General features: G+C 46.4%; 1 protein-coding gene across 1 annotated transcript; it reads left to right on the top strand.

Annotated features, from left to right (window-relative positions):
* Positions 1 to 6641: 6641 nt before the first annotated feature.
* Positions 6642 to 14585, top strand: LOC149429918 (uncharacterized). Its single transcript, XM_089666381.1, has 8 exons — positions 6642 to 6762; positions 6849 to 6972; positions 7089 to 7186; positions 7293 to 7434; positions 11637 to 11734; positions 11812 to 12009; positions 12143 to 12284; positions 13541 to 14585. The coding sequence occupies exons 2-8, from the start codon at positions 6888 to 6890 to the stop codon at positions 14278 to 14280; spliced, it is 1503 nt and encodes a 500-aa protein (XP_089522507.1). The 5' UTR covers positions 6642 to 6762; positions 6849 to 6887; the 3' UTR covers positions 14281 to 14585.
* Positions 14586 to 16570: the final 1985 nt, after the last annotated feature.

Genomic DNA, 16570 nt, shown 5'->3' with positions numbered 1-16570 from the left:
CCTCCTTTGGCAGCAATAACCTAAACCAAATGTTTCCTGTAGTTGCAGATCAGACCTGCACAACGATCTGGAGTAATTTTGGACCACTCCTCTTCACAAAACTGTTTCAGTGTAGCAATATTCTTGGGATGTCTGGTGTGAATCGCTCTCTTAAGGTCATGCCACAGCATTTCAATGGGGTTGAGGTCAGGACTCTGACTGGGCCACTCCAGAAGGCGTATTCTGTGCTGTTGCAGCCATTGTTTTGTTGAATGACTTGTATGCTTTGGGTCATTGTCCTGTTGCATCACCCATCCTCTGCGGAGCTTCAGTTGGCGGACAGATGGTCGTACGTTTTCCTGCAAAATGTCTTGATAAACTCTGGAATTAATTTTCCCATCAATGACAACAATCCGTCCAGGCCCTGAGGCAGCAAAGCAGCCCCAAACCATGATGCTCCCTCCGCCATGTTTCACAGTGGGGATGAGGTTTTGATGTTGGTGTGCTGTGCCTTTTTTTCTCCACACATAGTGTTGTGTGTTCTTCCCAAACAACTCAATCTTGGTTTCATCTGTCCACAGTATATTTTGCCAGTAGTGCTGTGGAACATCCAGGTGCTCTTTTGCAAACTTCAAACGTGCTGCAATCTTCTTTTTGGACAGCAATGGCTTCCTCCGTGGTGTCCTCCCATGTACTCCATTCTTGTTTAATGTTTTCCTTATTGTAGATGTGTCAACAAAAATGTTAGCCTGTGCCAGAGATTTCTGTAGGTCTTTAGCTGACACTCTGGGATTCTTCTTTACCTCATGCAGCATTCTGCGTTGTGCTCTTGCAGTCATTTTTACAGGACGACCACGCCTAGGGAGAGTAGCAACAGTGCTAAACTTTCTCCATTTGTAGACAGTCTGTCTTACCGTGGACACATGAACATCAAGGCTTTTGGAGATACTTTTGTAACCCTTTCCTGCTTCATGCAAGTCCACAATTCTTGATCGTAGGTCTTCTGGGAGCTCTTTTCTGCGAGGCATGGTTCACATCAGACAGTGCTTCATGAAACCCAAAACAGGTGTGTGTTTTTTAAGGGCAGGACAGCTGTCAGCAACACATCCAAAATCATCACACTGATTGGAGTCAAGGTTGGCTCACTCCTGGCTCCAATTAGCTCTGGGAGAAGTCATTAAGCTAGGGCCTCACATACTTTTTCCTCCCTGCACTGTGAATGTTTACATGTTATGTGCAATTAAACCATGGCAACATCTAATGTTTGTGTAGTATTATGTTCAGCAGACTGTGTTCTATTGTTGTGACATAGATGACGTTCAGAGCACATTTTATGCCCAATTCATGCAAAACTCTATGTAATCCCAAGGGGTTCACATACTTTTTCTTGCAACTGTATCAGTGTCACAGCTGCAAAGGGGAGAGGTATATATTTACTTTTTTTTAATACTTTATATGCACAGTTGGTGAGCGTAGAGACGCTCTTCCAAAGGTGCCCAGCGTCCTGATGGATCCAGAAAGCAGGAAAGCCTCTGCCTGAGTGTCCTCTGATACCCGCCCACTGCTGATCACTGCATGCTCATTGGCTGCTCACAGCCCCAACCTAAGCATGGATTGGTTTTTCATTGCCTGGCCCCAAACACATTTACACTTTACATTGTGCTTGTCAAGACACAGCCCGGAATACAGACAGATATACAGACGTACCTCGGTTTACGAATTTAATGCGTTCTGCGGGACTTTTCGTATTGTGAAAAATTCATAAACCGAAAAGCAGTTTCCCATAGGAATGTATTGAAAGCCAATTATTCCGTTACGGAGGTCAGAAGAAAAAAAAAGTCTTAGTCTGTTCAAAACTCTTTATAAAGTGCACTTTAAAGGCATAAATACTGTACAGGGACATGATTAAAAAATAATTTTTAAATGCATTGAAAACCAATTAATCCATTCCGGAGGTCAGAAAAAAGTTTTGTCTGTTCAAAACTCTTTCTAAAGTACACTTTAAAGGAATAAAGCGACATGAATTAAAAAATAAAGTGCACTTTAAAGGCATAAATACTGTACAGGGACATGATTAAAAAATAATTTTTAAATGCATTGAAAACCAATTAATCCGTTCAGGAGGTCAGAAAAGTAAAAAAAAATCTTATTTGTTCAAAACTTTTTATAAAGTGCACTTTAAAGGCATAAATACTGTATAGGGACATTATTTAAAAAAAAATTGTAAATATATTGAAAACCAATTAATCCGTTCCGGAGGTCAGAAAAAAGTTAACAAAAAGTCTTTTATCTGTTCAAAACTCTTTATAAAGTGCACTTTAAAGGCATAAATACTGTACAGGGACATGATTTAAAAAAAATCGTAAATGCATTGAAAACCAAATAATCCATTCGTACTGAGAAAAAATTTAGTAAACCCAGCCATTATTTTCAATGGATTTTCATTCGTAAACCGAAAATTGCTTTAACCGAGGCGTTTGTAAACCGAGGTACACCTGTACCTAAAAAGTGTGACTGTCCTGGCAAGTCTGAGACAGTTGCAACTATTCATCTAAAGCAGTTGTCTCCAAACTGGGGCCAGATGTGGCCCTTTGCTTGCTTTTATCTGGCCCCTGGGGCACTATTTCATCCACTGATACCACCAATGGGGCAAAATTCCCCACCCCCACCGAAACCAATGAAAGGGCAAAATTTTTCCCAATGACACCAACTATGGGGCCCAATAACACCAACGATGGGGCACAATTCCTCCCAATGACACCAACGATGGGGCATTATTCCTTCTACTGACCGCAAAGATGGGGCATTTTTTCCCACTGGCATTGGAACCCTTTCTACTCCCAATGGCCCAGTCCAGTCCAGCCCCCCTAAAAAATGAAGGACAGTAAATTGGCCCTTTGTTTAGAAAGTTTGGAGACCCCTGATCTTAAGAATATACAATACATACACACACAGCACAAGGCCGCGCTCACACTACGAGACGGTTCTCGGGGCTGCAGTTCCTCTGAGCTCCACAAGCTGGTGATCTCACTTCTACCCAGACAGGAAGTCTATAGAATACAGGAAGTGATGTCAGGTACAGACAGGAGGTGGTTAGGTACAGACAGGAAGTGATGTCAGGTACACACAGGAAGTTCCAGGTGAGAGGTGAGGTGGGAGGAAGTAGAGAGGAGACGTTGGTGGAAGTGGCAGCAGAGGAGGTAATAAGATGTTATTTCCTATTTATACCCAGTAACCCCCTGTCATGTCTGTCCTCTTCCTCCATAGTCACATCCATCCTTTTCCTCCATAGTCACGTCCATCCTCTTCCTCAATAGTCACGCCCGTCCTCTTCCTCCATAGTCATTTCCGTCCTCTTCCTCCATAGTCATGTCTGTCCTCTTCCCCCATAGTCACGTCCGTCCTCTTCCTCCATAGTCACGTCCGTCCTCTTCCTCCATAGTCACGTCCGTCCTCTTCCTCCATAGTCACGTCCGTCCTCTTCCCCCATAGTCACGTCCGTCCTCTTCCCCCATAGTCACGTCCGTCCTCTTCCTCCATGGTCACGTCCGTCCTCTTCCTCCATGGTCACGTCCGTCCTCTTCCTCCATGGTCACGTCCGTCCTCTTCCTCCATAGTCACGTCCGTCCTCTTCCTCCATAGTCACTGTGACGTCTTTTATCTCCAGCAGATGATGATACACACATATATAGTGTGGGAACCCAGATTAACCCCTTCAGGGGCACAACATTCCCCCACTTCCGGGGCCGGAACATTCTCCTCATTCTGGAGATGGGTCACCTTCTCCATACTTGCTATCTGTCCTGGATTTTCCTGGACAGTCACGCTTTTTAGTAAGCTGTCCCGCCATGGCTGTATCCCGGGCTACGCCCCAGAAATTAGAGCCGCAGTCGTGTTCTCTCTCCTAGCCACTGCACCATACCCCACAGCTCTGCCTCTCTCTGCACCCGCTCCCACCTCCAGCAATCTTCTCTGCCGTCCAGCTCTAATCCCCCCACCAGCACCAATCCCCCTTTGGCTCCCCTGTTCTTTTCTCCTGCCACTTCAGCTGCTGAAGGGGGATTGAACTAACTAAATAAATAACTAGTAAGTAAAAACCCCCACCACTTCCTGCACTGGAACCCCCCAGCAGTTCCGATCCACCACCTTGTGCCCTCTCCCTCCGTTCCCGGCGCTGCTGGCTGGATTCTCCTACCGGCTGTACTTGCTTTGGCTGGTGATCAGTTAAAGGAGTGGGCTGGTAAACATGTCATGTTCATTAGTCCCATAGATGGCAACATTTCCAAAAATGTTTTTAGGAACACTTTTTTTCTGTGTCCAGAAAGCCGCTGTAGGCGGAGCATGTACTGTAACCATTTGCCGATCGTCTAGTTCTGGAAGAGCGTCATAAAACCTTCTCCAGAACCGCACCTCCTGTGCGCCCTCTGGGACACGTACCCAGTGAGCTCTTTGATTGTTGCGTCCGTCGGACACAGCTGATTACATGACATGCTAAAGGGCCAATCACAGCTCCCTTTTACCTTGTGATCAGCTGTGTTCAATGACACAATGTAAATACACTTGCTGGTTATCAGCTGCTCTTTCCTCACACTGGCACAACGTGAGGAAAGAGAAAAGCCGGCAATTACGCCGGAAAGTGTAATGTGTGTGTGTGTGTGTGTGTGTGTGTGTATATATATATATATATATTTATTTTTTTTATTACAATATTTTATCCTATCCTGTGACATCACACTGACCTCACAGCTCCTCCTCCCAATGTCCCTCCATCCAGAGTCAGAGAATCCTATGACATCACACTGACCTCACAGCTCCTCCTCCCAATGTCCCTCCATCCAGAGTCAGAGAATCCTATGACATCACACTGACCACACAGCTCCTCCTCCCAATGTCCCTCCATCCAGAGTCAGAGAATCCTATGACATCACACTGACCACACAGCTCCTCCCCCAATGTCCCTCCATCCAGAGTCAGAGAATCCTATGACATCACACTGACCACACAGCTCCTCCCCCAATGTCCCTCCATCCAAAGTCAGAGAATCCTATGACATCGCACTGACCCCACAGCTCCTCTTCCCAATGCCCCTCCAACCAGAGTCAGATAATCCTATGACATCACACTGACCTCACAGCTCCTCCTCCCAATGTCCCTACATCCAGAGTCAGAGAATCCTAAGACATCGCACTGACCACACAGCTCCTCCTCCCCCCAATGCCCCTCCATCCAAAGTCAGAGAATCCTATGACATCACACTGACCTCACAGCTCCTCCCCCCAATGCCCCTCCAACCAGAGTCAGAGAGTCCTATGACATCACACTGACCTCACAGCTCCTCCTCCCAATGTCCCTCCATCTGGAATCAGAATCCTATGACATCACACTTGAAGGGTGTAGGTGGGCCTTCCTCCATGTTTCCCTCAGTAAGCACCAAAATGTAGGGTGAAGCTAGTTCTTCTGGGCTACACTTAGGCACTATGGGTGAGGTTACTCGCCCTGCACATGGGGTACCTTTGTTGTGTTGTGGGACAACATAGGGACTGCTTTCAGGCAGCCCTCCAACTTAGTAATGGCTGTGTACATTGGGTGAATAACTGGATTCCAGCTAATCTTCAGGTCACGTGTCTATGCACACCTTGCCTGTAACTGTTGCAATTAGGAGGGACATGCTGAGCCTATGCCCACTCCAGCTGTCATCTCAATCCCAGTGACACAATGGGATCCCACTGTGCACTTAGTGTGGCCCTTGTGCATGTTCTTCTTACTCTCCTGTACCTGGTGGTTAGGCCGAGGGCCTCCATGACCCTGGTCTGCTCCTGTTGCTCTGAGAGACAGACCACCAAAGAGAGGGATGGAGCCAAAGAATCAACTCTCTCATTTCCAGAAGATACTTTAACTAGCACAAGTGCCATGCTTCATGACAGGCTGCTGGTAAAGGTTATTAGTCTCTCGTTACTCTTGGCAACTGCTTGCTTCTCTTCCGAACCATGATAACTCCTGAAGAGATTGACTTTATACCCCCATGTGCTTTAATTGACCGAAGCATCAAATGTCTCTGTGTAGTATGTTAGTTACTTTCCTACACCCCTTTAGAATAACTTTAGACCAGGCAGGACAACGTTTCAAGGCTTTACTAATAAAACTCAGCAGAACAGTTCAAAAAGTATTTTCCCTAACTGGCTAATTGTAGCTGCCCCAGCATACCGGCATTGTTCAATACTGGCAAGTCCAAGGTGGAAATCCATGATGACCAACGAGTTGGTGTCTTCAGATTGGACTAAAAGTCCAAGCAGACCCTCTACATGATGGCGTTATGTAGTTCCCCAAGCCAAGTTTGGTGAAAGGCTCCCTGGAGACTCACCGGCGGCTCTCTTCAAGGTCCAAACCTTTTTCCTTTTTATAATCAACCAGAATGGGAGGGCTGGACTCTGAAAATCCTGCAAACTTAGCCTAGCGAAGGCAGTAAAAACAATAATCCCTCCTGACTAGGGTAGCCAAAACTAACTATTTTCAGTAGCCAACCTGTCTGCACACTGACCTCACAGCTGTACCTCAGCCTGAAGTGGGGCCTTAGCAACATGGAGAAATGACCAGAGCAGTGAGGAGGATTCTGGAAATATCATTTGATTTTACTATTTCAGTTCAGATGTAGAGTTTTCCTCCTGTGAAGTCTGGAGATCATATGACATCATATTGCCTCCACCTACCTCCCTGATAGAAGAGAGAAAGAAGAAGAAGATTCTAGAAGTCACCAGAGAGATCACTGAGCTGCTGACAGGAGAGGTGAGCAGTGCCGGGAATTCTGGGACATTCTCCAGTAACAGACAAGGGATGTGTCTGGATGGTGACTGTATCATTGTGTGTGTCAGGTTCCTATAAGGTGTCAGGGTGTCACTGTCTATTTCTCCATGGAGGAGTGGGAGTATTTAGAAGGACACAAGGATCTCTACAAGGACGTCATGATGGACAATCAGCCGCCCCTCACATCACCGGGTAAGAGGAGACTTTATTGTAAAGGAGAGAGCAGTACGGAGGATCCACCTAGATCCCCCATCATCTGATAAAAACATAGAAACAATGGATTCAGTCAGTGTGTGTGTTTCCTACAGATGGATCCAGTCATGGGAACCCACCAGAGAGATGTCCCCATCCTCTGTATTCCCGGGATTCCACACAGGAAGGTCACACCACCCCTCACCATCATCAGGTAGGTGGGTAGAACACAAAAGCAATTCTTAACTCTATGAGACTATACTCTTCTTCCAGCTTATTGGTCCTCACAGTTTAAAGATTTCTTTCATTTGTTGGATTAGGGTGAAGAACAAATGTATGTGAAAAGTGAGGTTAAAGAGGAAGAAGAGGAGATGGCTATGATGGGTTCTCAGGGGTCTATGGAGAAAATTGGGATGCTGGTGACCATCAAACAGGAAGAACCCTCTCTAGATATTAGGGGAGGTGAGTAATTAACACTAAATACAGAATCTATTCATGTATGTTGTAACGGAACCGGACCCCGACTGCACTAGGGTATTTCTGTTAGATTCCCGCTTCCCTGTCTGAACACAGATCCACGGACACCACCGCTGACCATATAAGAGGAGACAGCACCAGACTTGGAAGGATTCCAGGTGATAGACTGCTTTATTTTAACATAGATACAAGATATATACACAGGGCGGGGAAATACACCCAGTAACAGGAAACACATCAGCAGGCCGTCCCATCAGGGGAAAGGGCTGCCGGAAACATTACATCCCATAATAGTTTGCTCCCAAGCAAGACACACAATAGAACAATGGGATGCACCACATGGCAGTGAACAATGAACAACCCCCCACCCCAATATTAGAACATTCCACCCTGTACCCCTAAGAGGCACAGGGTGACTTACACATAAGAGGGATATGGGGAGCTGAGACGGGTCTCTCCACCCCTCAAAGTCACTCCCATCACATATCTCCCCTTTCGGCAGGAGACTAACACAGGAGTAAACCCCAAACGGGTGGACTCCGAAGTTAGTCTGTACTTCCAGTCCCCCAATGCCAGCACCCACACAGTTCCCCAAACAAATGGTTCCACACAAAGCATTACTCACCCAGCCAACCTCTGCCTCTCTCGGAGAACATACCCGCCGCTGGGGAAAGGTACGGACTGGTCCTTCTCCCTGAAGTCCTCTCAGCTGCGGGAGAGAAGACAGGGTGGCTGGGCCAACTCCATCATGCTGTGGGGGATCTGGGCTGACTGCCCAGCATCCCTGGGGTATCCAGGTGGCGACTGTAGTCTCATCCACTTTGACTTGATGGACATCCCCCAGTGTTTACAAAGTAAGGCTGACATCCTCCTGTCCCAATGCCAGACCCTTTTCTGGGGTTGTCAGTGGAGACCGAAGTCCCATCCACGGACATCAGCTCAAGCTGCCATTATGAGGTGCCGATTGCATCCTCTTCCTGTAGCTCCTGCGGTGCTGATTGTTTTGGGCAGAGGTCAACAACGCCATGCCCTGATCCCAGCTCTTCTGCTGGAGGTGTGCCAGCTGGTTCCTCCTCAGCAGAAAAGTCAATCAAATCCCCAGTCTCTGGAACTGGTGTCTGGGGATAGGGGTTCACCATCTCCTGTCCGTGGAACCCAGAAGATGTTACCAGTGCTGGGCAGAGTTCAATAATGTTTGGCCCTGTTGTCAGCTCTTCTGCTGGAGGCTTACCAGGTTGTTTTTCCTTAGCAGAGAAGTCTATCAAATCCCCAGTCTCTGGAATTTCCACTGCCGATTCTTGGGCATGCTGCTGAACATGTTTTAGCAGTTGCCTGTATGTCCTTTCCAGATCCTGTTCTTTCATCAGCAGGTATTCCAGATCTGGTTCAAGCTCTGAGACCCCTGTGAGACCGAACGCAGCCTCTCTGTCTTCTCACAACTTCTCCAGGGTAGGTTCTCCTTCATCGCCAAACACAAAATGATCTGTAAGGCTCTCCCACAGCAATCCAGGGCCACCAAAGTCATATCCCTCAGGAGAGCATTCTGTTGTCACCCCTAAATATTCCTGCTCTGCGTACCATTGCAGAGCCCGATATCTGTTGTCCAGCTCTATCTCCTGCAGGACCAGCCTGTCCAACTCAGTCATCCATTGCTCCTGGGGTCGCTCCCCCAGGAATGGCATCCGTAACATCCGATGGTCCCTGGCCCATTCCCGTGGGGTTGGATAGCACTTGCCCTTGTCCATACCAGCAACCTGGAGGGCTCCTCTCCAAAGCACCTCCCAAATCCGCTGCCTGAGCTCCAGGTACTGATCCATAGACACAGTCCTGGGGTATAGTTCCAAGAAAAAGTATGTGAACCCCTTGGGATTACGTGGAGTTTTGCATGAATTGGGCATAAAATGTGCTGTGAATGTCATCTAAGTCACAACAATAGAAGAACACAGTCTGCTGAACATAATACTACACAAACATTAGATGTTGCCATGGTTTAATTGCACATAACATGTAAACATTCACAGTGCAGGGAGGAAAAAGTATGTTAGGCCCTAGCTTAATGACTTCTCCCAGAGCTGTCCTGCCCTTAAAAAACACACACCTGTTTTGGGTTTACTGGTTTCCAGAAGCACTGTCTGATGTGAACCATGCCTCGCAGAAAAGAGCTCTCAGAAGACCTACGATCAAGAATTGTTGACTTGCATGAAGCTGGAAAGGGTTACAAAAGTATCTCCAAAAGCCTTGATGTTCATGTGTCCACGGTAAGACAGACTGTCTACAAATGGAGAAAGTTTAGCACTGTTGCTACTCTCCCTAGGCGTGGTCGTCCTGTAAAAATGACTGCAAGAGCACAGCGCAGAATGCTGCATGAGGTAAAGAAGAATCCCAGAGTGTCAGCTAAAGACCTACAGAAATCTCTGGCACATGCTAACATTTTTGTTGACACATCTACAATAAGGAAAACATTAAACAAGAATGGAGTACATGGGAGGACACCACGGAGGGAGGAAGCCATTGCTGTCCAAAAAGAAGATTGCACCACATTTGAAGTTTGCAAAAGAGCACCTGGATGTTCCACAGCACTACTGGCAAAATATACTGTGGACAGATGAAACCAAGATTGAGTTGTTTGGGAAGAACACACAACACGATGTGTGGAGAAAAGGCACAGCACACCAACATCAAAACCTCATCCCCACTGTAAAACATGGCGGAGGGAGCATCATGGTTTGGGGCTGCTTTGCTGCCTCAGGGCCTGGACGGATTGTTGACATTTTGCAGGAAAACGTACGACCATCTGTCCGCCAACTGAAGCTCCGCAGAGGATGGGTGATGCAACAGGACAATGACCCAAAGCATACAAGTAATTCAACAAAACAATGGCTGCAACAGCACAGAATACGCCTTCTGGAGTGGCCCAGTCAGAGTCCTGACCTCAACCCAATTGAAATGCTGTGGCATGACCTTAAGAGAGCGATTCACACCAGACATCCCAAGAATATTGCTACACTGAAACAGTTTTGTGAAGAGGAGTGGTCCAAAATTACTCCAGATTGTTGTGCAGGTCTGATCTGCAACTACAGGAAACGTTTGGTTGAGGTTATTGCTGCCAAAGGAGGGTCAACCAGTTATTAAGTCCAAAGGTCCACATACTTTTTCCTCCCTGCACTGTGAATGTTTACATGTTATGTGCAATTAAACCATGGCAACATCTAATGTTTGTGTAGTATTATGTTCAGCAGACTGTGTTCTTCTATTGTTGTGACTTAGATGACGTTCAGAGCACATTTTATGCCCAATTCATGCAAAACTCCACGTAATCCCAAGGGGTTCACATACTTTTTCTTGCAACTGTATGTTGTAAGAACAGTCTGCAGCAGCCCTGGGAACTCTGATGCCAGGTCCATATCTCCACTGGGGTGACCGACGTCTCTTTTCCTGATCTTGAATCCCGGTGGTGGTTTGGACTTGTTCACAGCTTGGAAGCACAATCCCACCGCTTGCCACCAATGTAACGGAACCGGACCCCGACTGCACTAGGGTATTTCCGTTAGACTCCCGCTTCTCTGTCTGAACACAGATCCACGGACACCACCGCTGACCATACAAGAGGAGACAGCACCAGACTTGGAAGGATTCCAGGTGATAGACTGCTTTATTTTAACATAGATGCAAGATATATACACAGGGCGGGGAAATGCACCCAGTAACAGGAAACACATCAGCAGGCCGTCCCATCAGGGGAAAGGGCTGCCGGAAACATTACTTCCCATAATCGTTTGCTCCCAAGCAAGACACACAATAGAACAATGGGATGCACCACCTGGCAGTGAACAATGAACAACCCCCCACCCCAATATTAGAACATTTCACCCTGTACCCCTAAGAGGCACAGGGTGACTTACACATAAGAGGGATATGGCGAGCTGAGACAGGGGTCTCCCCACCCCTCAAAGTCACTTTCATCACATATGTAAATTGCTGATTGAAGATCTGTAGACCTTCACATTATCAGGTAATGTGATCTCTTGAAGGGTGCCATTAAGGAGAATCAGCCGCCCCTCACATCACCGGGTAAGAGGAGACTTTATTGTAAAGGAGAGAGCAGTACGGAGGATCCACCTAGATCCCCCATCATCTGATAAACACATAGAAACAATGGATTCAGTCAGTGTGTGTGTTTCCTACAGATGGATCCAGTCATGGGAACCCACCAGAGAGATGTCCCCGTCCTCTGTATTCCCGGGATTCCACACAGGAAGGTCACACCATCCCTCACCATCATCAGGTAGATGATTGAAAATTATTGGTGGTTATGATTTAAAAGCAGCATGTTTGTTACAATTATTTTTTTTATATATTCAGAGTGGAAACCTCGGGGATTATAATATTGTTGTTAAAGAAGAGTATACAGAGGAGGATGAGGAGTATGGAGTGATGGAGGAGTTTTCAGAAGGTATGATGAATCCACCTAATACCAGGAACTCACTAGAGAGATGTCCCCGTCCTCTGTATTCCTGGGATTCCACACAGGAAGATCACACCATCCCTCACCATTACAAGGTTGGTGTGAAGGATCATCTAGATTCGAGAACATGAACTCATGGAAGTTAAGTGTAAATTTTCATTAATGTGATGTCTCAATAGTAAAGCTTATAATTTACAGATGTTATTGTTGTTTCTTCTCTTGGTTTAGGGTGAAGATCTGATAGATGTAAAAGTTGAGATTAAAGCAGAAGAAGAAGAGGCGTATGTGAGGGATGATCAGCAGTCTATGGAGGAGGATGGAATAACGGGGACATTTATAGAGGAGGACACTCCTACAGAGATCAGCACAGGTGGGTCATGAACACTAAATCCATTCCTCCACCCATACTGCTCACTGATTGGTCCAGAGTAGGGCGGGGACTGGGTGATATCAGCCTGTAATCCCCTGGTCACTTTCCTGAGCTGTGTTCCCCGTCCTGTATTCCTGGATTTCTCTCGGATAATCTTCCTTCTCTGTGCTGCAGACACAATTTATGAATCTAGACTGGATTTATGGAGGTTCTGGGGTTCAGCTGGCAGCAACCTGTTGATTTCTGCCATAGGCATTACTAGACCTAGGCACCGGGGAGCATGTGCTTTGGATCTTCTTCCCCATGCCCGGGTCTAGTAAGATCTCTGACAGAATAATTCTCCCAGGGGTACTTGCTCTGTTGTCTGCTGGCTGTGCCGGGTGGAGGGATATGTCTGTAGTGTCTCAGACCCAAGTCACTGAGTGCAGTCTCAGGAGATGGGAGGCAGCGGTGTGGGACCTCTGCAACTTGTCTACAGTAAACATTTAAGCGTCAAATGATTATTGAATATTATGCATCCTGACCCCTGAAATATATACTTTATATTTTATAGTACATACTCCTGACCCATATATATATATATATATATATATACTCTATGTTGTACAATCCATAGTCCTGACTTCTGCTCTCCCCCCTCCCCCCACTGCTATATATACACATAATATGGATTCTCTTTTGTTACACCCATTTCCTACCAGCTGGACATTTTATATCGGATGATGTGATTGGAGCACAGACTTACATGGTGATAATAATGTGATAACATCCTCCAACTTTGGACCCTTAAACAGAAAGTGATAATGAGGGAGGAGTCAATACCCCAATGATGGTGGTCTTCAGGATCAGTCCAGTCTTCATCTTGGTTGTTCTCCCCCCATCCTCACTCTCTGACCTCTGGTGGGGCTCAGCCCCGCTGTTCTTCATGACTAAATCATGGACTAAATAAGGAAGTGCAGTACTTCTTGTGTTGGGAAGATGGCGATGAGTGATAGAGAGGGTGGGGACCCTCGTCCTATAATCCCCTCATCACTGTCCCTCCTGTAAAAGACAGTTCTGGTTGTTTCCTCACTCTCTGACTAAGGTCCATGAATAAATAAATGACCTGGTAGGAGATCAGAGGAGCCATTTCCTAGTTCCCTTGAGGGTGGAATTGTAAGCTCCTCAGAGACCAAGCTGCCTGATGTGGGAGGAGTCCTGGTTTGGGGGAACCAATCAGCTCCTGTCTAGTAATCCTCTTTGTCTTTGTATTTTAGTCCATGGCCGGGAGATGAGGAAAACCTCCGAGGATTGTCTCACTTTGTCTCCAGACTGGAAAGTAGAAGATGAGGACATCACACAGTATAGTCCAGGAGAAAACCCGGCTCCCTCCAATGTCCATCCGGCACCACCCAGTGTAGATGGACCATCGGATTCCTCGTATCCTGAGGAACCTCAGACTGTGCGGGACCGGGCCGGCCTTCCAACAGGGAAGAGCTTCTCCTGTACTGAGTGCGGGAAAGGTTTCCATTTTAAACACCGATTGTATGTGCATAAAAGATCTCACACAGGTGAGAAGCCACATTCCTGTCCTGAGTGCGGGAAATCTTTTTCACAGACATCAAATCTCTACAGACATCAGCGATCTCACAGAGGGGAGAAGCCGTATTCCTGTTCTGATTGCGGGAAATGCTTTGCAAGTAAATCACATCTGATCTCACATCAAAGGTCTCACACGGGGGAGAAACCATTTTCCTGTCCCGAGTGTGGGAAATGTTTTACAGAGAAAGCACATCTTTATGATCATCAGAAAGGGCACACGGGTGAGAAGCCACATTCCTGTCCTGAGTGTGGGAAGTGTTTTTTAAGGAAGTCTACTCTTTCTGTACATCTCAGATCTCACACGGGGGAAAAGCCGTATTCCTGTCCTGAGTGTGAGAAATGTTTTGTAAGTAAATCACATCTTGTCAGACATGAAAAGTCTCATACAAAGGACAAGCCCCTTTCCTCTCCTTAGTGCAGGCAATATTTTTCAGACCAGTCCTTTCTTTATAGACATCAGAAATGGCACACGGGTGAGAAGATATATTTCTGTTCTGAGTGTGGGAAATGTCTTCTAGATGAATGTTGCTGGACATCCCAGCTCTCATGTGGGAAGAAGCACACCCTGATATACACCTCAGATATTCTCCATGGCTGATCTTCATCATGGAAGAGACCGTTCATAAGGAGATCAGAGGTCAACAAAGACATGGATGAAGTGTGGGACCGGGTTGGCCATTGATGGCAGGAGAAGAATAAAAATGGAGTCATCACCTTTCATTGGCTGAGTACATTTTGTGGTGGGAAATTTCACAAACATTTATAGGTCTTTTTTTTTTATTTGGTAAATGATTGTGACCAGCATTTGCCCAGCCATGATGAATATTTGCCATATTTCACACTGTGATTCCCTATGATCATTGGCTCTTTATATCAGTGGTCAGTGTAGTGGCCCCTTACATTGGTGATCAATGGGAGAAGGACCCCCTTATATCAGTGGTCAGTGTAGTGGTCCCTTACATTGGTGACCAATGGGAGAAGGATACCCTTATATCAGTGGTCAGTGTAGTGGTCCCTTACATTGGTAACCAATGTAAGAAGAATCCCTTTATATCAGTGGTCAGTGTAGTGGTCCCTTATATTTGTTACCAATGGGAGAAGAACCCCCTTATATCAGTGGTCAGTGTAGTGGTCCCTTACATTGGTGACCAATGGGAGAAGGATACCCTTATATCAGTGGTCCCTTACATTGGTGACCAATGGGAGAAGGACCCCTTATATCAGTGGTCAGTGTGGTGGTCCCTTACATTGGTGACCAATGGGAGAAGGACCCCTTATATCAGTGATCAGTGTAGTGGTCCCTTACATTGGTGACCAATGGGAGAAGGATACCCTTATATCAGTGGTCAGTGTAGTGGTCCCTTATATTGGTGACTGATGGGAGAAGGACCCCCTTATATCAGTGGTCAGTGTAGTGGTCCCTTACATTGGTGACCAATGGGAGAAGGATACCCTTATATCAGTGGTCCCTTACATTGTTGACCAATGGGAGAAGGACCCTTTATATCAGTGGTCAATAGGAGAAGGAGGTTCTTGCATTATCATCAGTGGGAAGACTGCCCCCCTTAGAGATCATAGATGTCAGTTGTTACTGAGAGACAGAAATTGCTAATTTCTCAAGGAACCCCTGGATACCTTTGGAGAAACTCTGAGAAAGGTTGGACTAGGCACAATAAATAACCCCTTGATGACAAAAACATGACAACTCTTGCCAGGACGATCCTTTCCCATTGTTCTCCTATCACTATTTATATCTTCCAGGTCAACTGCTGAATGTGTACAAACCGGGAGTGATTCTGTCTGATGTCAGTGACTAAATACAATCATGGAACATGACATCACTTAGGAATCCCACTGAATTGTTTACAAGGTCAAACAAGACGGTGGGCAGGAAGCTGTCATTTAGTCTAGGTTCACACTTAGGCGCTGCATAAGTTTCCCGCAGGTGTCAATACTAAGTCAACAACACCCTAAATGCAGGGCATTTGTCTGCACTGCATTTAATGTCAATTCCACAGGAATGAGGGGCGGTTCTTCTGTGATTCACATGTGGTTCATAGTGTGAACCAGGGCTTAGTGGTAGTGGTGACACGGTCACTAAATGAATGACCTTAGGCTCCAGAAAGAGGCCTCTTGATGGATATCTGGTAGTATGGCAAATGGGAGCACTGGCCAAATCTGACCATTTATTTTGCCCATTTGATGAAATGTGAAAAGCTTGGGTTTGGGTTAACTTTATCGTTGTCATCCCCACTGAGAAACAGAACTTGTTCGTCCCCCCGAGGAACTGCTAGCAACCTTTGGAGGAACCCTGGCTGAGAAAGGTTGGACTAGGTAGTCCACTAATATATTTCTATCCCCCTTGGTGGGAGTTGATATAGAAATAGTTAGTCTGGCTCAAATAAGACCCTCAAGGGGCGTACAGTCTAAGGTCCCTAACTCACATTCATGCATACACATACTAGGGACAATTTAGACAGGAGCCAATTAACCTACCAGCATGTCTTTGGTGTGTAGGAGGAAACCGGAGTACCCGAAGGAAACCCACGCAGGCACAGGGAGAATATGCAAACTCCAGGCAGGTGGTGCCATGGCTGGGATTCGAACCAATGATCCTAGTACTGCCAGGTGGAAGTACTAACCATTTAGCCACTGTTCTGCCCTGCCCACTGTTTTGTAGGGTCGTTAGGAAGGGGCGAATTTTG

Source organism: Staurois parvus, unplaced genomic scaffold (assembly GCF_062004578.1).
Source record: "Staurois parvus isolate SC_StPar_1 unplaced genomic scaffold, SC_StPar_1.0 ptg002686l, whole genome shotgun sequence".
In the NCBI taxonomy this organism is placed as follows: Eukaryota; Metazoa; Chordata; class Amphibia; order Anura; family Ranidae; genus Staurois; species Staurois parvus.
The sequence above is the reverse complement of the archived record's forward strand: the minus strand, read 5'-3'. Positions and strand labels throughout refer to the sequence as shown.